Genomic DNA, 22,253 nt, shown 5'->3' with positions numbered 1-22,253 from the left:
ATACATGTTGACCCTCACGATCCCTGTGCCGAATCTCTGAAGATTAAACTTAGCTACCGACCATCGACTGCCGCCCGCCCCATCACAGCCTCATGACAGCATTGTCGAACCTCTAATAATCTGCAACTGGAGCTCTTCTGGGTGGTGGCGGCTTCTTAGGCAGGTTTGCTGGCGCTCCGTACTTCTTCTGCAGCGTGTCCTCAGTATTGGCGGCTTGTGGTGTGAAGTTGCTTCTTGAGGGAAAAGGCAATGGGGATGCTGGGGATGTCTTCTTTCGTTGATTGCCGCGGCTACCAGATCGGGAGGAAGAATTGCTCGGCACAAATGAGCGCGTCTGTGGGTTGAATAGTGATTGACCAGAATTGTTCGAGCCGCCAAGACCACCCGAAGGACTGCTGATTCCGGTGTTCTGATGCGTCATATGCTGGCCATGCCCAAACGCAGCAGAAGAAACTCCCCACGGTGTCCCATTGGTAGGACTTGCAGGAGGGGGTAGCATGTTGCCGAATTGGTTCGGTGTCCACGGACTCTGCTGCTGATGCATACCAGTCATGCCATAGTTGTACTGAGTGCTGTTCTGAGGGGCACCTGGCGCACCGTGATGCACTGCAGGTACGTAGGCTGCGCCGGAGAGGTTGGATAGCGTAGTACGAGCTAGGATGAACGCCAGCCCAAGGTCCGCATTCGGATACTGCTGTCGAGCATCCATCGTGTGGAAGTTAGACATCTGCGTGTCGAAGCCGGGATGCGCTGGCGTCGGTGTCGAGCCGTAGACCATTGAGGACCCGTAGTAAGGTCCTTGACTGCTGTAGGAGTCGGCGGGAGCCGGAGCCACGTACTGTGCTGCCTGATACTGCTGAGAGCTCATCATGTGTCCGTGGTTCTGACCGTAGCTAGGCACATATGCGGACCTAGCTTCAAAGCTGTCGTCTTTGGGAGTTTTCTGTCGTCGATTCTTCTTCTTGCCGCTGGAAGAGCTCGAACGAGACATACTCGCTGAATTGTCGCCTGTGGAGTTACTCTCGCTGATCGACAGCTCCTGAAAGTCACCGAATATACGTTCACGGACCGCTTTGTACTGAGCCTCGCGTTCCTCTCGAGTCATCTTGGATTTGTCGCGATTGGGAGTGCTGTCAGTTGGTGATGTGAGACCTTCCTCACTGTGGTCTGCCTCCGAAGTAGCCTTGGACGCTGCGGAACTGGGAGCTGTGCTGTCGTTCAGCCCTGCTCGTCGCATTATCTTCACCGCCGTTGGGCCCAGAGCGGGCGCGGGACCAACGGGTATTGATTTCGCCAACGTTGCCAACGTCATGGGCAGCTCTAGCTCTGCGCTGCGGAAGATTCGGACCGACAACCCATCCTCGGTCACATTATGCATCAGACCATAGTAGTCAGCCAGCTTGTACGCAAGAAGTCTTGCATAAGAGTTTTGTGGTGGCAGTTCGAGGAAATGCTGATCACCTTTCTGGACGAAGGTCAAGACCCGCTCTTCCAATTGCAGAATCTGCAAACGCTCCTTGGGTGACGCCAGTGCGTCCAAGAGTCGTTCATCGGGCGAAATTGGAACGATCGACGGCCTGGCCGGCTCTTCCTGTGTCACGCTTGGATTCACTCGTGGAGGCGCATTCGTTGCGCGGCTCTCATCCACTGGCTCGATCTCAAGGTCCCCAAAGCGCGGCGGATTGATGAGCGTCTGGAAGCGTCTCGCCCCAAGATTGACGGGCCCGCCCTCGGGACGAGGTAGGATTGTCTGAAGAGGCGGAAGTATCACATCGGCTTCTTGAGCGAACGGACCCGGCCGGCTGACTGTGCTGTGGACATCTTCATCGTCGACAGCTCTGACGCTGGCGCTGTCATCGGGTCTGATACTCTCTTTCTCGTCCATAGCGAAAGTCGTCGCCGATGCAACACTCTTGGTGTCGAAACTGTGCTGTTTTGTCGACGAACTTGACAGATGAGATCGGACCTCTTCGAACGAGTCTGAGACGCCTTCCGCAGCGTGGTCCTTGACAGGAGGAATGAACGGCATTTTCAATGCAGCAACCTGCACACAGAACATTAGTCAAGCCCTAGAATGTCACACGTGAACACATCCGTACCTTTGCGAAAGACAACTTCGTGGGGGCAGTTCCCACCCCAGCGGTCGCCATGGAAGCAGAAAGGAGATTCGTAACGTCGTGTCCTTCTAAGTATGAGCCAGCGTGAGCCTCAGACCAAGTAGATTGTTTCGATGAAATTAGCGATGCGTTGTCCTCATGCAGCACAATTGGGTTGCGTCGAGCCTTGCGACAGGGTAATGGACGGCTCCATGGGCGCAGCTGGATATCGTCAACGCGTCCGATACGCCTCGAGACTCCTGATTGCCTTCACGTCAATATGCGATCGATGTTATGGCAAACAAGATGAGGTGTAAAGACGACGCAGGTAGAATGTCAGGACGTGCAAAAGGCAGAATCGTATGCCAAGGCTGAGCTGGCGCTTCTCCAGTTCTCCACGCCCGTTGCCAAAAGTCCTCCGAGTCTCTAGGCAAACTTGAAAGTTGACCACACTTGAACTCGCACTGTTACACATTTATCCCTTGAACCATTCTTGGAGGACTGCAAGTGCTATCTTCATTGCTCTTCGGATTCTGTTGGGCATTCTACTGGTTTGATCATCTCTGCCACGAACTTGACGATCTGATCTTCAATTCAAGACCGACCAGTCTGAGCAGGCCTCGCAAACCGGCCGAAGCACTGCCATGGTCTTGGGCAAACCAGATTTGCAATGAATCGCTATCGCACAATACCGGGCACCGGCCCTCCAAAGGCCTCTGCAACGACAACATGCCAGAAGTGTCTGCAAAAAGATAAGTTGTTACTTGGACTTTCGTATCAAGGAGGCTCTAACATTGCTCCTACGGCACTACAGCTATGAATGCAAGACCAACTTGCAGGATCGGCCGTACGCCTCGAGGCCTTCGCGGACACAACAATTTCGCAATCCCAAGCTGGCTCCACGACTCAACAGCGAGAACCCGAACGAGCTGCTCCAGAGGTATGTCCCCGTGACCCCTTCACGCTATGGGTTGCTGACAAAGCTACAGCAAAGGTATTGCAGATGAAATGCTTGCGAAGGCTGAGGCGACCAGAAATCCGCCAGGAGAACGACAAAGAAGCGCAGAACGTGCCGACGAGCCTGCCCGCCAAATACGCTCGAGGTCGGTGTCATCAGTGGACTCAGTATCGACATTCTCCACCAACCGGTCCCGGTCGCGATCACAATCACCTTTCCGGCGACGGATGAGCAGAGAGGAAACAGCTGAACGTCGACCGCGCCGCTTCTCCAGCCGATCCATGTCCAAAGCTCGAGGGCGAAAGCGACAACGCCGATCGGTTTCTTCCTCGTCAGAATCGAGATCTCGTCCGCGTCAGCCTGGATCGCATCGCAAAAATCGTCGATATCGCACGCTGACTCCAGAAGATCGCGGCCGACCTGACTCTGAGAGAAAGGGTAGTCATCGTGATAGCGGAAGTCCCAGCGTCGACAAGAGTAGGGTTACCAAAGACCGACGCTCATTCGACCAAGGAGTTCCTCAGCACACCAGTAACGGCCATGATCGACTTCGCAACGACGAGAAGCGACGCGAACGGAGTCCGAGCCCGTACAGCAAGCGCATAGCCCTCACACAGGCCATGAATAGTTAGACACAGGATTCTGGCATGTCTCTGGTTGCTGATTTCGGGTACGGTATGGTGCTTTGAGCGCAGGAGTTGGGGCTGGATATTCAACTGGATTCTTCGGTGGGGCGGCCTTCAGGGTGTCATTGCGTAGATCCACGGGCAGTCATTTCCGCTGCGAGAGAACCAGCAAATCTGTCAGGACGGTTTTCAGCTAAGATCCGGCATTCAATCGTCGTCGTCCTCTGATTCTCTTTCCTGTTCCTCCTGTTCCTCTCTTTCTCTCTGATGGACAGCTTCGGCGAGCGTTGTGCCTGCGATTCCAACCTCCTCACCATCTCCGTCTCCGTCTACCGCCGAAGTGGCTGGTTTGGTAGCCCTGCTCTGTGCCTCTTGTTTCGATTGCTGGATGCGTTCCCTGACCATCCTGGCAATAGCATTTTGTGTGCGCACGTCCACTACCTTCATCTTCTCCGCCAATTCGCGCTTGAGGTCCCAATTTGGCTTCTTTGGCTGCAACTTGAATAAGTCAATGCCCTTCTCGTTCTCCGCCTCGTCCTTGGCTGCTTGTTCACGCGCTTCGGCTGCGATCCGCTCAGATGCCTTTTCGACCGTGTCGACATCAGCGCCAGGAGCATTCTCAAAGCCGAGTCTAGGACCTCTCGTTTCGGTATCGTAATTGCGACCAGATAAGTAGACGTCTGTGTCGCCGCGGGCCTTTTGTGAAGAGTCCGTTTGATTGCCAACGGTCGTGTCCGCGCCGGGCTGCTTGCGCTTTAGAGACGCAAGTTTGGCGAGTCTGGCCTTGCGCTCGGAAGCAGCAGCATCCAGGCTGCCCTGACCTGTAGACATGGTCACGAGCTCCAGGTGGTCGGGGTTGATCAGCGACGAATGGTCAAGCCACGTCGTGTTGAAGCCAAAAATTTATAGAGCTGTTTTGCGCTTTCTAAGACGGCGGAAATCACGTCCGGGCGCCGCAAGAGAAATAAATCTTGCCTGCGAACTTTGCCTTTTCGCTGAACTTGTCGCGTCTACCTCAGGAACAAGCAGCTCAGGAGTCATTGTTCAGCTCGTTGCCTTGGCGCAGTTGCCATCGACTGCATACTCGATGGTGCAGGCTCATGTTCTGTCGCCTTATTGCAGCTCAACGCCGATGTTCGAGACTTAGCTGCGCGGGCGTCGCCCGCTACCCATTGCCATTACTTCATGCCTCGCAAGACACTCCCCACAAGAACTGTGGTGTCCTGTCGATACCGCGACTCCAGCAACATGGCATGCGACCTCTCCACCAGTCGCACGGGCGTCCGGGTCACGAACAGCCAGAGGTCAGAGACATGGAATCCGAAGAGTTTCGACCCGATCTGCATTCATTGGGATCGAAGCGGACTTCTCTGGGACGTTGGCAGAAAGGACTTGTTCACCGGATAGTCGTTCGGGAAGGTACACGACTTCCAATTGCGTCAAAGAAAATCGTACTGCGTCCAACGCTGGCGCGGAAGACTGAACGTAGAGCTCGTTCAGTAGCCATTCAGCGCCATGTGCTACGGAGGAGGATTCGACGGAAGAGTGGGCCATTGTTTCTCTCACGCCGTGGACTACTGCGGAGGTATGGACGCAGGCTTCAATCAACACTAGCCGTGCGATGTGGGCTATTACGGAGGATTGATCGCAAAGTACGACCACCACGTGCTTCACACCCCTTGTCAAACGAGGATTTCGGAGGCAGAAATCCAACGGCATTCATGTTGCGCCAGAGGCGGACTACTGCCTACCTGCTCCGCCTCTACGACGTCCCAAGTAAAGGGAATGGGTCGGACGAGCGCCGCAACAGCTCCTCTCAACGCACCGCAGAATTGCTTTTGATCAATAGGGCTAGATATGAGTATTGGGGCGCGGTATCTCGGTTCCTTGATTTCTGGCTTCGAACACCCTCGAGGCTCAGACGCTATGTTCGTAACGGAGCAGTGGGCAAGGCCGTGAAGTCATATCAGGAGCGTGCGTCGCAACACATGGCAGCACAGGGTAGTTCCCAGAGCGCCGTATCTTACGCGGACGTCATGGCCATCCTGGCGGGTAGCCTGGCAACTTCAGCTCGACAAACTTTGACGGTCCTCGACACATTTCGCACGCGACTGGAATATCACGTACTTGGCGACTGTTGCTTCCATATTCGTAGGACGCCGCTTTTGTGGAGTGAGGTCTCACAATCACCTGAGTTGTTTCGCGACTTCGTGCGACACGTTGGTCACATGAGATCAACAGATTCATGGCCAAAAGGTCCTTTTAGATTCAGATATGTGAATCTCATGGTGGAGTTTTCAACATCGCCCGAGGCGCTCGAGTTTCTGTCCAATTTCGAGGCAAAGTACCATGATGTGGGCGATGCGGGCCTGCTACGTCTGGTAAGCCACTATACTGCCCTGGGCGAGGTTGATAGCGCCCTCGGTGCACTATCACGAGTTTCTCCAACCACCTTGGGATCTCCCAGGGGCCCTTGGGTAGGGCGAGTTGTCAATTTGCTCGCACTTGACACAGTGCAGAGTGCATCCTCTACAAGCAACTTCCGAATCTTGCCAAAGCTCCTCGAGCTAGGTGTGCCGCCGATCGAGATCATTCAGAACATGATGGTGCAGAATGCAGTCAAATCTGGCAAAACTCAAGTAGCATTTGACTTGCTCCACTATCTTCGAAACGAGAAGATAAATGTCTCCAGTTGGACGTATGGTAAGCTACTCAAGCACAGCTTTCTTGTACGAGATACCGAGAGAATCGACGAGCTCTTCACGATCTTCCACAACGATGAAGCTTTGAGGCAAGACCCTTGGCTTATAGCATCCATCATGAACATCGTCCGGTCAATCTGTTACTTCGAACAACGACTGGGTGTCGTGGCATGTGTCAGCCGAGTTATGCAGATCTATGATCGATCATACTCCGCATGCCTCTGGCGAGGTTTGGTCTGCAGCTAGGCGATGCTCAGCCACTCACGGCGAATCAGAAGGACGACCTGCATCCAGTCGTTCTTGGAGCCGTGATCTGGTCATACGTCTTGGTCCAACGCGACCCCATGCATGTCATGCACGTCTGGACCTGCTTCACTCGACTGCTGGAGGCTTCCGATAACCTGGCCGCTCGGTTTGTAGAGGAACAGCCCGGCGCTTTTCGGTCCTTTCTGGTCTTCTTCTCTCGTCAGCAACACTGCAGTCCAGACAAGCTTCTGCTGATGCTGAAGTACATGTTGTCGAACTATCCCAATTCTTTGGGCGAGATGGAATGGGCCCTCGTCTTCGCCGGCTTCATTCGTGCCGGTCATCTAGAGATGGCAGAAAAGCTGCGAAAGTTGATGTTGAGCACGGGCCGTACGTTTACCTCGCTTGGCCTAGAGCATATGCAAGAGAGATGGGGGGATCGCGAGATCGTCAAAAAGCTGTTGGACGATGTTGATGTACGAGGCATGCTCCCATCGAGCAACAAAGACATCGAAGTCACCATGACCGAAGTCTTTGGCTCAGACGTGCAAGTCGACGCGCAGGCATTTGACTTCGGGCCTGGATTCAACGACTACGGAGCCTTCCTTACAGGCGCAGTGCGCTCGGAAGGCCTTTTGGCTTGAGGATTGATTGAAACTAGATGTGGCCATGAGTGAGTTTCGGAATAATCTGCGGAAGGAAAGAAACAATCCAGAGGAATATTGGCTGGGTCTTGTACAAAAGTAAGTGTACAGTTAACGACAGACTTCGTAATCTGATCTACATATTCAACTCGTGCTCTCGGCCGTCGCCAGCGCACCATTCGACTCATCGTGATCAGTGACTTGTAGACTAGTAGTAGGACCGTGCAGTGAGAATGGGTGGGGCTCGATGCACCAATCATAGTCCGTGTCTCGGAATTAGCAAACACCTCCTCCCAAGCAACAGTGCGGTGTTATGGCCTTCATGAATGAATCGCGACTGCCATTTCGATCCTTCTGAACTTGAAACTCCCCAACATAATTTAGGCTCGTCTCTTTGGTGCAGGCGCGCGAGTTCCATTTACGACTTCCTCAGCACACGTACTTGCTCTAGCTTTCATCACGTTGTTTTGTATACGCGCCCCCGAGGATACCACCTGCAGTCAAATCATTGCGCCATATCGTCATAATCAGTCTTGCTGCTAGAAGACGACGCGCCGTACTGTGAGGATGCTATCATCGATATTTTCGGTCGTGGATTTCAATCTGAGCTGCTAGTCACCTCGCAAGTGAGTAAGTCAACATCTCTCCACTTAAGTGCTCCACTCTTCGAAGGATGAGATATTGGTAAAAGGTCTGATCCGTGGCGCTGTTAATGGCTATTGGGTATTTGAGGAGATGTCTCGGTCTCAGAGTGAGGACGTATTCATCACTGGGTGCTGCCACAACCGCATGACGTGAGGTACGGTCTCACATGAGCAGGCTTTGAACGTCGCACCAAAGCTATGGTTGCCGATGCCTTGGAGTTCACGTGGACATCAGTCGACTCTCATGTCATAAGTGCTGCTATACTGGAATTGTTCGCCGAAAGCATTGCGATGGCGCTCAATCAATGGCTACAGCATACATCTTCCTACACTACAGACCAGGCTCGAGGCGTGCTGGTAGTGGCAGCAACTCTATGTGCCAATACGGAGCTTTGTCGAAGAGAACCTTGTGTACTTCAACAGCCTTGCAGCCCCGGAGTGAAGTCTGACAACTGAAAAGATCTGACGTGCTGCTCCAGTCTTATTACAATTCTTCCTCGTTGTGCTGGTTCTTAGACTGACTTGGTGTTGACAGACTAGTATGGCCTCCCTTCCTCGACATAGGACTGTTCGGCCTTCCTGGCAGCTCTCCCCTACGTTCACCTCGACAGCCTTATTCCAAATAGCAGCATCAAGATTCTCGCCACCAGGAGGACCTTGGCAATAGCATCGACTTTCTGGCGTTCCTTAAACCTGCTCAGGTTGTGAGCGTGTCGTGGCCAGATGGCTCTGACTTCCATGCTGGCCTCGCCAGTGATGCCAGCAGTCGCAGGGAGGGGACCAGAAGCGGCACGTCCTTCACTGCAGACCAGTAATTCGCCGTTCTACAAAATAATCAAACCTGGCCCCATTCAGAATGCCCACTCCGAGAAAGCCCTTTCCGTACTTACACGCCCAGTGCGAGCGATCTCTCCACCTCCACTGAGCAGAGACAGGTACCCCGCTCTCCCTCTCTTCTCATAGACATCCGGAGCTGACACTTGGATAGATCTGGAGCCTCGACGCCCCACATCGAAAGCGCAGATCAGACTCCTCACATACAAACAATACAAGATTTTGCAGTGCGAACAGACGCTATTGCCCTCTCGTGCGTCGTCGAAGGCGATGCCCGTGCCACAACAGCAAAGCCGTTGTCCTTGGCAAGTGCTGGCAGGATGTCACTCAAAAGTCAGCATACAGATGATCAGTGCTCGGTTACCAGCACATCAACGCGGACTTCGCGATCGCGCTTGATGTGTAGCGAATGCAGGGCCGGAGGATCCGATATGCGGCCTCTGATGGGCTGCACAACTTGCTGGCGACACTTTCATAAGTACTGTGGGAGTCAGTCCCCGTCAATGGCCATCAAGGAATCGAAGAAGTTCGTCTGCTCAAGGTGCCTGAAAGCTGGAAAATCAGCAGTCGGTGAATCAGACCTCGGCTCAGCCAGCTTAGACGAAGCTTCGTCGACAAAGGATCTGAACAACCCCCTGGCAGATCACACACACGAATTGGCTTCAGTAACGGGAGAAACTTCTTCAGTTGCTAATGTATCCGGTCCTGATACCCACTTCGAACCTGCCCACGTCGGGAGCCTCAGTCAGAAGGTGACACCTGCTGGAAAAGCAGAGACTCACTACCAGGCCAACGGTGCGAAACGGAGAAGGCTTGCCGATGTCAGCGACTCGAGGAACTCTTCACCAGTTCCGCCCCCCTATTCGCCAATTAGTCTGGGCGAGAGAGTTCTAAGTCCCACATACAGCGTTGGCGCTACTCCGTCGCCATCTGACCCAGCCGGTCCTGCAACTGCACCATCCACTAACAACCCGGGTGACTCTGAGCAATGCTCCGTCGTGCCAGACAAGACTAGGCGACCTTCGTTCCAGTCCCAATCAACACCACTTAATCCATTCTCGTTTGAGATCCCCGACACAATCTTGGCCGCGGCGACATAGGTACCAAGCCCACGACGACTGGACCAGCACGCCAAATCAGACCCAAAGCTGATTTGGGCAGTATGTTCAAGCTGTGCGAGGGTCCCACTTGCAGAGCCCTCATTCGAAGCAAGGAGCCGCTGTGCGAGGCTTGCAAGAAGGTTGCGACCCTAGAGAAGAAGATTCTCGCTACCGGAGCCATGTGCCCGAACACGGATAGTGCTGCTTCAAAGAAGGATCTGAACTCTCCAAGCAGTAAGCTGCCAGAACCGGGTGACCAGACCGAAGTCGACAAGCCTATGGGAAAGAGGTCTGACGCTGAGGTCATAGCCCTACTCCGCCAAAAGAAATCAAGCAAGCCTCCGCCGCCTATGATGAGAATGAAACGACCATCAAGCGTATCAGAACCTGTGACCAGCCGAGGTTCTCTTGCAGACACATCTCCCCTGGAGGGCTCATCTGCCCACGACAATCTCAGTGCTCAAGAACGATCACTGGTAACCCGAAAGCCCACCGCAGACATTGCACAACGTTCCGACGTGAACGATAGAGCTGGAGGTACGGCTTTCAGAGCTTGCCAGTGTGGGGAGAAGCATAATCGATGCCTACACGACTCGTCGGGGAATCTCGACCGTGATCTGTGCCAGCAATATCTTAGCGAGTTGAAAATCAAGACAGCACATTCTGGAGGGCGATATGGTACTGGCCGAACGTTAGCGGAAATGGAAGAGATTCGAAGTGCCGCTGGACATCACGAACGGGTTGCTAGCGACGAAAACGACTGCTCAACGGATTCAGAGGATGATATCCCACTGGCACGAAGTAGCCGAATACTAAACAAGGAGAAAGCCAGCAGCGCCGCTGTCGGCGCAACCCATGATCTCGGACCGCCCGTGAACGCCAATTGCCTGAACCGGGATGTCCACGGTCTACGACGTGAGCGTGACAGCATCCAGGCCAGGCCAGCGGAGCAAAACGGCGACATGCATCTCATAAGCGGGCTTGCCTCGCCGCCCGAAAGTGCGGCAGACATGCATGATTTGAACGAACCACTTAAGCGTCCTTCGATTGATCTGGGTCCAGAGAAGGCGGCCAGCAGTCCTGGTGACACCGCCAGACATGTACCGAAGTATGCTTTCGTGACACAGGAGAAACTTGCGCCGTTCTCAAAGTCTCCAAGGCAGCGGCATGTATCTCGTGCGATAGCACCCATAAAGATGGACGTCAGCCTCGACCACGACCTTGATCGGATCGTCAGCAGGCTCGCAAAAAAGGGGGTCATATTTGAAGATGAATCTTCGGATGATGAGATGCAGGATCTCCCACTAACAGACCAGAACGCTGTCAGCTTGCCGTGGCAGAGCATAGCAAAGTCGAGCAATCTCTATGATGTGGCTCCTATGCTTCGTCCGAATAATGTCAAGGCGCAAGCCCCTGGTGTAAGTCCGGATAATCTGGCGAATCCAAGGAGAGCAAAGAAGCAAGTTTGGGAGGACGCACAGCCCCAGGATCATGTCTTGCTCTACCAGCTGCGGAGGAACAGGCTCAAGTTCGGTCAGCATCATCCGCATCGCATCGTCGAACGAAATGCGTCCGTGCGCACAGCCATAACAACGCAACTAAGGACACTGCCAGACCGTGACAAATTCGACCCGCCACTTCCGGTGAAGGTGCCGATGAGCATGGACGAGTACATGGGACTGCCAATTAAGCCTGTGATTGAAGAGCACGGAGATGGGCTTGCTTTCAGAGACATGGACCGCGAGTCAGATTTCACGAGGAATGGTGCTCGGTCTCGAAGAGCTCGGGGCCTTGATAAGCGGTGGCATTTCCTGCACGAGTAGGACTGCATGACGCGGCGACTGAAAGCGGTGTTGAGAACGTTTGTTAGGAGACATCAGCATGCAGATAAAAAGGGGCCCACAGGACTTGGAAGATAGAACCAGCGTTTGACAGGCTTGTCTTGCTGCGTGCTGTGCGGATCGATCAAGCAGATGCCATCAATGCAGCAGTTCGTTTCGCACTCAGGGGAGTTTGGAGCGAATGTTCTCATGCTGGATTGGGATTCCAGAAGCAGCATAATGCAAATATACTACCCCCCCCCCCCCCCCCCAACTAGCGATTATGCTGTCACGTAAGGAACAGGGAGACCTGTTCCACAGATTAGGTTAGCACAGACTAAATAAGCCATACCAGCACCGCGTATTGTCGCGCTACGAACGGTCCCCTCGTCCCATTCGTGCGGCTTGAGATTCTGGTCGGAAGGTGACGGTGAAATGGGAGAGCACATACCGCCATAGCGAAACACGCCACCGAAACATACGGACTCAGCCGTTCGCCTATCCGCGCCGACTTCCAGAAGATGCCCATTACGCCGTCCTTATTCCGATCCATGATTGACGGGAATATTGAGTGAATATATGTCGAGGTGCAGATGAAGAGGAGTATAACGAGGAGGAGTGATTGGAAGTTGAATATCGCTGTCATTTTGTCGAGCTGACAAGCTGGTAAATGCGGTTGGTGTGGTCTGCTGAGCAGTAGGTCAGTGGTTGCCAGGCAGTCGAAGTAGGAGACGATTTGTAGTTCGTAGGTCCGCGTCGAGAGGAGCTGAGATTGAGAGTTGCAGAGAAGGAACGGTGTTGTGTCCAAAAAGAACAGGTTGCCCTTTTCAGGCGGACCCCTGTTGCCTGCCCAGCTCAGGTGATGTTGACCCCAAGGAAAGTTAGCCGAGCAAAAGCGCTCCGCCGACTTACGTCGACATCGTTTTGATCAATTCTCATACTGTACCTGCTCTCATGCTTCGCGCAGGTCGCGACTGCGTTTTATTCACGTGAACCTCAGTCACTCCTTAGCATCGCATCGTACTTGCCTCTTTCACACCACTTCTAATAATATTTAATCCCCGCCTCCTTCCCAAAGTACCGCAACCATGGCACCACCTCCCTCCAACACAGACGGTGCAGCCGACATCCGCGGCGACCACCACCTGCAAACGAACAAGTTTCCTTACCTCAAACCTCACCAACTCCCCACTGCATATCTACGCCCTCTCCGAAAACACAAGAACATGGAGCCACGCGCGCGCGCCGGCCGCTACCACGGCACGCTCAACTTTGCCAAAGACATCAATGAGGCTCTCTACGCCTTCGGCGCCCCCACACATCCAGACGTGCAGAGCCCCATTGCAGACTCACAAGCATACCTCGACGCATCGACACGAACCAAGTGGCAGGGTGGCCCGCGACCCAGTACTTTCGTAGGACAACCAACAGCAAACAACACCACGGTGAAGATCCCGTCGGCGCCGCTGCCGGAGACGATGCGCGTGCTGGATGAGATCTTGACGGATTTCATTATCGAAGTGTCTCATGAAGCGGTTGATCATGCGACGTATGAGGGGAGGCATAAGGTCAATCCGGGGGATATCAAGTTTGTGTTTCGCAAGGATAAGAACATGTTGGGGAGGATCAATGAGCGGGAGAGGAGGAATAAGCAGATCAAGGAGGCGAAGAAGACGGTGCCTGGGGGCGCGGGGGCGGATGATGGGGGTATGGGGCTGTTGGGTGGTGGGCTGGAGGGGTTGGGTGTGCCTGGATTGGGTGGCGGTGGAGGGAGGGGAGGTGCTGGTGCAATGGCGGGGCTGAAGATGTCGGTCGAGGATATGGAAGCAGTTGGGTGGGCTTGTTGGAGAGGAGGGAACTGGTAAGGGGAAGGGACGGGGAAAGGGCAGGAAGAAGAGGAAGTTTGTGGATATCGATGGTGACGAGCCTGGCGGCGTGGCGACGAACGGAGCGAATGGGGACGCGATGGATGCGAGTAGTCCGGCCGCCGAGGGGCCAGAAGCAGGTGTCGGAAGGCCGAGTGCGAAGAGGGCGAGGAGTGAAGCCACTTGAGAAACGGAATTTCGAATTCATTGCCCACAGCGGACATTCTACATATCCTTTCAGCAGGGACCACATCATATGTCCTTGGAAAGGCAACAACTACGGACGAAAACCTCGAGAGGACTTTGCGACTGCACTCCCGTCTGCCTCTGGGAGAAATGCTGCCATGTTCAATAGCGTCCGTCTTTCTGCCACTGGCACCATCACGGAGGTTGAGCGGCAGACTTGCCTGTAAAAGCTGGCAATCTCCATCGAGCACGTCCACAACGCAAGGGAGAAGTGGTTCTTCGCCAAGCGGACCTGCCAAGTACAGTGGCGATGTCCTGGAGCTGCTCCTCACACAAACTGCCTATGTGCCGCAACCGAGGGGCTCGAACGATAGCAAGACCATTGTACCTCGGGGCTTGCTGAGGGTTGACTCAGACGCTTGGTCGACCAAGCCACAGAGTACGGCAATACTCTGCGCAAGTATCGTCGATGTTGTGGCCAAGGCTGGAAGGTGATTCGTATCCACTAGATGACGGTCGTGGTATACGATCCTCATAACGACACACTCTCCCCACGATTTGGTCTGTTCTGACCGCCGCCTCGGTCCCCACGCTCGCCTTGCGGTCTCCGGCCACCCTTGTCACCATCTTTGTTGCCTGCATCGCCGCCGCCAAGTGTCAACGGTGCAGTGGCCAGTCTGTTAGACAGGTCCATCTGCGTGCGGATTGTGTTGGCCAAGTATGAGACTGTGAGGACATCCTGGATATGGTTGTTGAAGTCCTTTTCGATGTCAATCGGATCGACCTTGGGTGCAAGTGCGAGAGTGTTGAGGAGATATTGGCCTAAAGCAGTTGAAGGCTCGACTTCTTCTTCTATCACGTTCTCAACATATCGGCCCACCCGGTCCAGCATGCTGAGTGTGTCTTCGATTGACTTTTCGAGATTTTCGATGTCTGTGAGCATAGTGACTGACCGTGACTCGAGATCTTTGGCACCGGAAATGGCACCTAGACCTGCCCGATCAGATTCGCTGTAGTTGATGGTGTGAGGAACTGGGATGAATGCAGCGGAATCAGCAGCACGCTCGTCTGTTGTGCCGACTGGTGAGGAAATGTAGGTGTTGATCTCGATATCTTTGCCGGGCTCGGAGGCGACTGTGAGGTGCACGGCTGGGTATGGGAAGGTGCCTTCGTTCGGTGAGGAGTAGTGGTTCTGGATGAGCGCGGAAAACGTGTTCAATTCTGATGAAGTCGCGTACCAGCCTACGAGGATTTCTTTGGGATTCGCTCGAAGGTGTAGACTGAGCATCGACTTCTGACATTCCATGTCCACCTCGACCTGATCTGTTGTTTCTGTGTGGCCAACGGCGAAGGCCGAGTGTACAGTAATGAGGGTCTCGTCTGTATCGCTTCTTGTGCCTAGTAGTGTTCCGATGACTCGGTGTTGATCCACCGGTCTCCTGGTGGAGTGATCGAGGATACTGAAGAGGGCCTGTGGCTGGATGACCACGCTCAAGGGAGTCGTAGCAGGCTGCGTGCCTGCGGCCGCGGGGCCAAGAGGACGAGCCAGATGGAGGAAACCATTTTGTGATGGCATCTTGGCTGATGCGCGATGTCTTCGGCGAGAGTGGTAGGACGTACAAGACCTTCCTCGCCTCTAATCAGCAAAGGGGCGCGTGATAGAGACTCGGGCTTGCACTTTGCGCTGCTTCGTTCTGGCCACGGTTTGAGTGTTTGAGAAAAGTTCACGCGATTTTCGACGATGTGCGGGCCAGTCGCGCTTACTTCCTTGGGCCTAGTCGATGTGTCATTTGAAGCAATCCATCTACGTCATTCTTCAACATATCAATTCGCCATCTGCTTCTTCTCGCTGGAAAGTCTTGACTTCGTTCCTGTGGCAGGGCGTGCATCTTCTTTTTGTTCTGTTTGCTGCCTTCATCGTATACAGGATAATGACTTCCGAAACAGAGCGGGCCTCTCTTTTGCGAAAGGATCAACTGGAACGAAGCCTTTTCGAAGAGAAGAAACTCATCGACGAGGGAATCCTCAAGGAAGACAATCCCTTGGACACGACTGAGTCTTTCAGAATACTTTGTGAAGCCTGTAGGCGAGGAGATCTGAAAGTCTGCCAGGAGAAGATCTCGGAAGGCGTGAACATCAACGCCAAAGATCGGTTCGATTATACTCCATTGATCTTGGCAAGCCTTTGTGGCAACTATGAAACTGTCCAGCTCCTGCTCGAATCCGGAGCGTTATGTGAACGAGACACATTTCAGGGCGAACGATGCTTATACAATGCCCTCAACGACAGAATACGAAACCTACTACTTTCCTACGACTACTCCAAGTCCACCGATCCACTGCAGCCGCTGGCGGCTCATTTGACATCACTATTGAGTCGGGAGCAGCCGCAAACTGCCGACATCAAAGTGGCTGGATATGAAGAGACCTTCAACTTGCACAAGTTTGTTCTGGCCGGTAGGTCGCCATACTTCCAGAAGAAGCTTGCCGTGAATCCTGAGACCACATCATGGAAAATGCCTTTGAACCTGCCACCACAGTCTTTTGGCATCGTCCTCAAGCATATTTATCTGGGTGAGATGCCGCGGGATCTGGGTGGCGGTCCCGGAACTGGATTTACAGATTCGGAAGTCCTTGCTGGCATCGATCGAATCGTCAAACAATTAGAGATACCGACCAATCTTTCGAAAATGATACTAGACAGTAGCGATAGGCGACTAGCGCGACAGAGGCGGCAAGATGAAGTCGAAAGGGGCCGAGCACAGCTTGAGAATTGGTTCCGCGCAAACGTTCTGGAACGAGCAATCGAGATAGATTCCAGCAAAGCTAGTGACATTAAATGGGACCGCAACAACGGTATATTCGCCGACGTTCTGCTACGCGCCGACGAGGAAGAGGACGAAGGCGATGTCAACGGCCTAGATGACCAGAACACAGCAACTAAAACCAGAAGCAACACGAATGTACTCGGCATTCCCCTCGACTCAACTCAAAAATCACGATCACCCTCACGTACACGCCACCCCCGAAAATCAAAAGTCTACCCCTGCCACAAAGCCATGCTCATCCGTTCCGAGTTCTTCATGACCATGTTCGACTCAGACTTCAAAGAAGCACAAGAGACACCACACCTCCACATCGTGTCCATCGACTGCTCGCCCGCCGTGCTCGAGGTCATTCTGACCTTCCTGTATACCGAGCGGACAGACTTTAGTCTTGATCTCGCCGTTGACGTTCTCTTCGCCGCAGACATGCTCTTCCTCGAGAAACTCAAAGCGAAAGCCGCGGTCGTGATATCGACGCTCGGCAACGGCACTGCAACGGCTATGCCCACGGAGACGGAGCGAGAGGACGAGTTCATGGACATCTACGAGATACTCCGCGCAGCGTGGCTGACGCGGGTGCAGAGGTTGGAGGAATTCGCGGCACGGTATATTGCATACAGGTTAGAAGCGTACATCGACGATCCAGACTTCGCGGAGCTGGTGAAGGAGAGTGCGGAGAGGATCAGCGCTAGACAGGAGACGGACAGTATTGAGCTGTTGGATGATATCAGATACTACTTGAGCGAAAGGTTCAGGCTGAGAATGGAGGATGTCAACTTTGATGAGGCGATTGCCGACGCAGAGGAGACTAACGTGGCGGTGGAGCATACCTCTGCGGACAGCCCAAGGGATTGCAAGCATGATACGGTCCAGCTCACTGGAGAGGAGAAGCTTGAGCAGCTTGATGCCCGGACACTGTACGACAATGGTACCGAATACCGCACAGAAGCAGAGCAGTTCGACTCAGCAATCATGCAGACGGGTGCGGTCCGCACGCTGGATGGGGAGATGGCAGGCGACGAAATGGCTGCGGATGCAATCAACTATCAAATCTTGCTCGGAAAGATCGACAGGCTGCTTGATCAGCTCAAACTTGATGCCTGAGAGTTTGAGTATGTGAAGAAGCTGGACATACGACGGAGATTTCTTAGAGCCATCTGTGGATGGAACGGATACACCACGTCTACGCTAGAGCTACGACACATATGTACACGCACCAACGCCAGACAATTTAGATCATATTAATAGCTCAAGCACATCTTTTCATTCTAGTCTGATATTGCTAACGATATCTGTGAGACGATCATGTCTCGTCCGAAGCTCGCGCCCAACGCGAGCAAACGTGCTGGATCGTGTTGCTCTTCGGCGGAGTATCCCAGTGACCAATTGGTGTCGAAGTGACAGGATTGCTGTCCTTCCAAACCAAGGTCATCCTCCCGATATCTGCCTTCCCTGTCGTAACATCTGCCGACTTCTGCTCGCACTGATCTAGGTAGCCATATAGCTGGAGCTCTCGACGCCTTCGGTCGGGTAAGGGGGAATCTTGGCCTCGAATCGCTTCTCGATCTCCTTGAGGACGTCTTCGTCTTGGGTGCTGCTCACGAACGAGATCGACAGGCCCTTGGTACCGAAACGACCGGCACGACCGACACGGTGGAGGTATGAGTCAGCATCAGTGGGAAGGTCGTAGTTGATGGCCAAATTGATTCGCTCAATGTCGATACCACGGCCGAAGACGTCGGTGGCGACACAGATGCGCTTGTTGAACTCCTTGAATTCCTTGTAGCGCTTGATACTGCTCAGAATGTCAGCCACCGGCCGTATAGATCTTCCACGGAAGATTACTTACCGTTCTTCTTGGCTGACGCCAGAGTGCACAGCAACACTGGGGAAGTTGCATTCACGCAGAAGCTTGTCGAGTTCGGTAGCACGCTGTGTGCTCTTGACGAAGATGATAACCTGGTTGAACTCCAGCGAATCGAGCAGGTCGTTGAGCTTGCGGTTCTTTTCGCCTTCGTCAAGCTTGATGGCGTACTGCTGAAGGCCGTGAAGAGTGAGTTTGGTCTCGTCGTCGACGAAGATCTCGAGGGGCGATCGCATGAACTTTCGGCAGATGGGTCGGACTTCCTGAGAGAGTGTGGCGCTGAACATCATGACCTGCTTCTCGGTAGGAGTGGCGCGGAAGATCTCTTGAACGTCACGTCGCATATCTTTCAGGCGTTAGCTTTTGCGTTCATGCTGTGAATGTATGTAGCTTACCGATCTGATCCAGCATCTTGTCGCACTCGTCGAGGACGAAGTGCTTGACACTGCGGAGGGAGAGGATCTTGTCGCGGACTAGAGCGTTGAGCCGACCAGGCGTAGCCACAATCACATTCGGGCAGGTCTCCTTGTTCTTGATGATGTCGTGGTCCTTCTGGATGGGTGTACCGCCGTAGAAGACGCCAATCTTGACATCTGGGAGATACTTGCTGAATCGAGCGTACTCATTCTTGATTTGGTACGCCAATTCGCGGGTGTGACACATGACGAGAACTGTGCACTCTCCTGCTTCAACAGTCATTTGGTTGAGAGTGGTGAGGACGAAGACAGCTGTCTTGCCAAGACCTGATTTGGCCTGGCAGAGGACGTCGGTGCCGAGAAGAGCCTGCGGAATGCATGTCTGTTGAACTGTAGGGATTGACGTTAGATTTTGATCGCAGCGAAATTAGAAGCGCATCGCAGTCCAGTCCGCCCATCTCCAAGTAAGTCTTCATAGCAGATAGAGGCGTGCAACTCCACCGATCCCATACGAGGGATCGTCTGCTCTTTTGGCTCACGACTTAATGAGTCGCGGCTCCTGCACGACAGTCTCGATACTGACAGCCTTTTTGTGCTGTAGGCAATGCTCAGACTAACAGCCAAGCAAAGGCAGGCGTCATATCCTGAGAGCGGCTGTATTGATGACAGCATCCGCTGAGTCTGCTATCGGTACCAATGGCCCTTCCTTCATCTCGATAACATTCGAGGTTTCGGCTCGTCCGACCGGCTTGACTTGCTTGCTTGCGGAGATGGACGGACGCAGAGAATGAATGAATTTGCAGGAACGTGATTAGACTAACCCTCCGAAGGATGTTCGAAACCGCAGTCGGTGATGGCTCGAATCAATTCTGCTTTGAGTAGGAAGTCGCGGAAGCTGGATGAGTGGGCGCCTGCGTAACTGCCTTTGGCCTTGTCGGTCGCAGTAGTAGCTGCACCATTCTTCTTCGCGGCTCCATTGGTGGCAGGCGCTTCTGTGGTCTGAAGCTCCTCGTCAGAGTAGTCGATGAGATCCTCCTCGGCAGACATTGTGGTTAGATTGTTGGTTGTAGATTCGGTAAGTGGAAAGAGGGATGTCTCGAAGTGAGCAGGGTCAAATCAGGCGCTTTCGTCGCGAGTTGCGCTGCAAGTCGCAACTGAGCGTGAGAGTGTGGTGTGAGTGCACGAAGGAACCCGAGTGTGTAGAGAGATGGCGATAGTGGGAGGATGGCGACAATACAATGAATGTTTGCGGACGAAGGAGGCAGAATCTCAGAGAGCAGCAGTGGCCTTTCCTTTCAACTGCGGCGGACTCAGGCTCCACCACTAACCCGCTTCAAGTTAGCAGGCCCCAATGCTTGGCGGGATTTTGGCAGTCACGTGAAATCTGGTCTGCCTTCGAGTTCTTACTTGCTTTCCATCTTCCACCACACCGCGTCATTCACACTGCTGAAAGCCTTGAAATGGACCTGTGTGCAGATGGGAAAGTCGAAGTCCGAGAAGAAGGGTGAAGGAGTACCACATCGCCATATTCACTCCAGGATCTCATACCTACACCAGGCGGCAACCTATCTGTCTACTATATCGAAAGCGAGCAGTGAGTCAGAAAAGGTACACGGCGGGGCATCGAGCAAGCAAAGTCCAGTCGCAAGCACAACCCAGCGGCGCGACGGTAACGACCGTCTGTCACAGCAACTACTATCCCATGCCAAAGGCATCTCGAGGAAGACGAACATTCGCATGTCGAAGGACTTGAAACGGACAATCTGCAAAAGATGCCAAGCGCTACTCGTGCGGATGTGTCGAGCACTCAGACGGTTCGTAATGCCAGCAAAGATCAAGCCAAGCCATGGGCAGACATCTTGGAAATGCGCTGCAATGCATGTGGTACCGTGAAGCGATACCCGGTCACTAGTGGTCAGCGCAAGCACAGCGTCAATATCACCGGAAAGGAGTCTTCAAGGTCAATTCGGGCGACGAGGACTTGTGACGCCGGAGAGTCGTATTGAAGTGGCTGCCATCTGAGTTATGTCTGCAAGGCGTCCTTTCCACTTCCAGAGAATTCAATAAGCCGCGTTAAAAGCGTCTTGTGGTGATCATACAGTCGTGGTCGAAATTCATGGTTTGATGCAACAAAAGTGCCGTGAGGCTTCCGTCTCTCTTTCGCCAATGTCGAAGCAAAATCATAAGTTTGAAAACATGATGGTGGTGAAATGGTGTGTCGTGGGTGATAGTGGACCTCATCGATGGCGGTCGTATCGATCTCGGTCTTTCGCGGCTTGACTCTGGTGCGAAGTTTGGTGTTGATGAGTTGAGGAATGTTGGGTAGAGCTGTGGCGTTCATATCTAGCTTCGGTGGTTTCCACTCGTAACCTCAGTCGTTTCACCACTTCCTTGAGCCTCTTCACTTTCGCGAATTCTTCTTCGAGTTTGTCAATGCGAGCCATGATCTGATTCATGCGTTCGATCTCGCGGTCTGCTCGCGCATTGGTACTCTCATGGCGATTCGAACTCGATCGGACAGACTGCTCAGTGGCATCTTCTAGCTGGAAAAGAGTCAGTATTAAGAAGCCTAGCAACCTGGGTGAAAGTACGTACATCCTCTATACGAGACTCAATCGTGCGCATAAGATTGTCGAGGTGAGTCTGTAAAGCCTGGAGATGGCGAGGATCCATGATAAGGCGATTGCCTGGACCAGTGCTGCTTGCAGCGCTTGCATCGCGTGACGAGGGCACAGAATGACGGCTGTTGCCTCTACCGCGACCTGCAGAATTGCTGCGCGCCTGGGCCACCAACATAGCCTGCTGTTGGGTTCGAAGTAACTGGAGCTCGCCCTGAGTCAATCCTAGCTCGGTGTCTGGGATTGAGCCTCGGACGGAGTGAGTATTGGACATGGACAAAGCTACTGAGCTGTCGTAATTTGTGTGCGGCAAAGATCGTGGTGCTCGTGCAACATATCATGTGTGTCTTGTCTCCGATAGGTGGTGATATGGTAGTCAGAACCAAGGCAGCATAGGCAAGACAGCGATACAGCTGCGAGATATGGCCAGCGTCTTTTGTGGGTACATGGTCGTCTGAGGTGGAAATGCAGGCAAGTATCGGGACAGGGCAACAGGTAAGCGCAAACTTGTTTGACGAGCCGCTGGGTTACTCTTCTCCTACACAGCAATTTCTCACACGGCGGCTAGTTCGCAGAGGGTGTATCGGGCGTCGCGGAGAAGGTTGTCAGGCTTTGCCGCGGGAAGCCAGCGGTAACAACGGGTTCGCGGAGGTCAAAACAGATTACCCTCGCTTTTGTTTGGGAGGTGGTGGTCTGGCGTCAATAGCGCAGAACCGTGGCTGAGGAGGGCAGTGGGGAGGATGTGGGAGATATGCTCGTCAGGAGGTCGGGATATACATGGAGCCTGCGACGAGAGGACAAGTCTGGGA

The 22,253-nt window shown here is 53.6% G+C and overlaps 10 protein-coding genes across 10 annotated transcripts; 5 read left to right on the top strand and 5 right to left on the bottom strand.

The window, feature by feature from the left end:
• Positions 1–112: 112 nt before the first annotated feature.
• Positions 113–2,150, bottom strand: AB675_9255 (uncharacterized protein; the record flags this gene model as incomplete). Its single annotated transcript, XM_018149771.1, has 2 exons — positions 113–2,044; positions 2,100–2,150. The coding sequence occupies 2 exons, from the start codon at positions 2,148–2,150 to the stop codon at positions 113–115; spliced, it is 1,983 nt and encodes a 660-aa protein (XP_018001707.1).
• A 1,737-nt stretch (positions 2,151–3,887) lies between these two features.
• On the bottom strand, positions 3,888–4,511 carry AB675_9254 (Pre-mRNA-splicing factor cwf18; the record flags this gene model as incomplete). The annotated part of the gene is made up of 1 exon (XM_018149770.1): positions 3,888–4,511. The coding sequence occupies one exon, from the start codon at positions 4,509–4,511 to the stop codon at positions 3,888–3,890; it is 624 nt and encodes a 207-aa protein (XP_018001696.1).
• Positions 4,512–6,597: 2,086 nt separating this feature from the next.
• On the top strand, positions 6,598–7,272 carry AB675_9253 (uncharacterized protein; the record flags this gene model as incomplete). Its single annotated transcript, XM_018149769.1, has 1 exon — positions 6,598–7,272. The coding sequence occupies one exon, from the start codon at positions 6,598–6,600 to the stop codon at positions 7,270–7,272; it is 675 nt and encodes a 224-aa protein (XP_018001599.1).
• Positions 7,273–9,253: 1,981 nt separating this feature from the next.
• On the top strand, positions 9,254–9,850 carry AB675_9252 (uncharacterized protein; the record flags this gene model as incomplete). The annotated part of the gene is made up of 1 exon (XM_018149768.1): positions 9,254–9,850. One exon carries the CDS (start codon positions 9,254–9,256, stop codon positions 9,848–9,850), a length of 597 nt encoding a protein of 198 aa, XP_018001457.1.
• A 62-nt stretch (positions 9,851–9,912) lies between these two features.
• AB675_9251 (uncharacterized protein) lies at positions 9,913–11,673 on the top strand (the record flags this gene model as incomplete). The annotated part of the gene is made up of 1 exon (XM_018149767.1): positions 9,913–11,673. The coding sequence occupies one exon, from the start codon at positions 9,913–9,915 to the stop codon at positions 11,671–11,673; it is 1,761 nt and encodes a 586-aa protein (XP_018001576.1).
• A 1,085-nt stretch (positions 11,674–12,758) lies between these two features.
• AB675_9250 (uncharacterized protein) lies at positions 12,759–13,535 on the top strand (the record flags this gene model as incomplete). The annotated part of the gene is made up of 1 exon (XM_018149766.1): positions 12,759–13,535. The coding sequence occupies one exon, from the start codon at positions 12,759–12,761 to the stop codon at positions 13,533–13,535; it is 777 nt and encodes a 258-aa protein (XP_018001665.1).
• Positions 13,536–14,253: 718 nt separating this feature from the next.
• On the bottom strand, positions 14,254–15,297 carry AB675_9249 (Eukaryotic translation initiation factor 3 subunit F; the record flags this gene model as incomplete). The annotated part of the gene is made up of 1 exon (XM_018149764.1): positions 14,254–15,297. One exon carries the CDS (start codon positions 15,295–15,297, stop codon positions 14,254–14,256), a length of 1,044 nt encoding a protein of 347 aa, XP_018001501.1.
• Positions 15,298–15,652: 355 nt separating this feature from the next.
• On the top strand, positions 15,653–17,650 carry AB675_9248 (Ankyrin repeat-containing protein; the record flags this gene model as incomplete). The annotated part of the gene is made up of 1 exon (XM_018149763.1): positions 15,653–17,650. One exon carries the CDS (start codon positions 15,653–15,655, stop codon positions 17,648–17,650), a length of 1,998 nt encoding a protein of 665 aa, XP_018001428.1.
• A 384-nt stretch (positions 17,651–18,034) lies between these two features.
• AB675_9247 (ATP-dependent RNA helicase sub2) lies at positions 18,035–19,873 on the bottom strand (the record flags this gene model as incomplete). The annotated part of the gene is made up of 4 exons (XM_018149762.1): positions 18,035–18,341; positions 18,396–18,756; positions 18,806–19,216; positions 19,648–19,873. 4 exons carry the CDS (start codon positions 19,871–19,873, stop codon positions 18,035–18,037), a joined length of 1,305 nt encoding a protein of 434 aa, XP_018001682.1.
• Positions 19,874–20,849: 976 nt separating this feature from the next.
• AB675_9246 (uncharacterized protein) lies at positions 20,850–21,718 on the bottom strand (the record flags this gene model as incomplete). The annotated part of the gene is made up of 3 exons (XM_018149761.1): positions 20,850–21,188; positions 21,232–21,369; positions 21,422–21,718. 3 exons carry the CDS (start codon positions 21,716–21,718, stop codon positions 20,850–20,852), a joined length of 774 nt encoding a protein of 257 aa, XP_018001408.1.
• Positions 21,719–22,253: the final 535 nt, after the last annotated feature.

This window comes from Cyphellophora attinorum (genome assembly GCF_001299255.1).
Source record: "Cyphellophora attinorum strain CBS 131958 chromosome Unknown Contig9, whole genome shotgun sequence".
Lineage (NCBI taxonomy): Eukaryota > Fungi > Ascomycota > Eurotiomycetes > Chaetothyriales > Cyphellophoraceae > Cyphellophora > Cyphellophora attinorum.
Note: the sequence above shows the minus strand (reverse complement) of the source record. Positions and strands in the feature narration are given on the sequence as shown.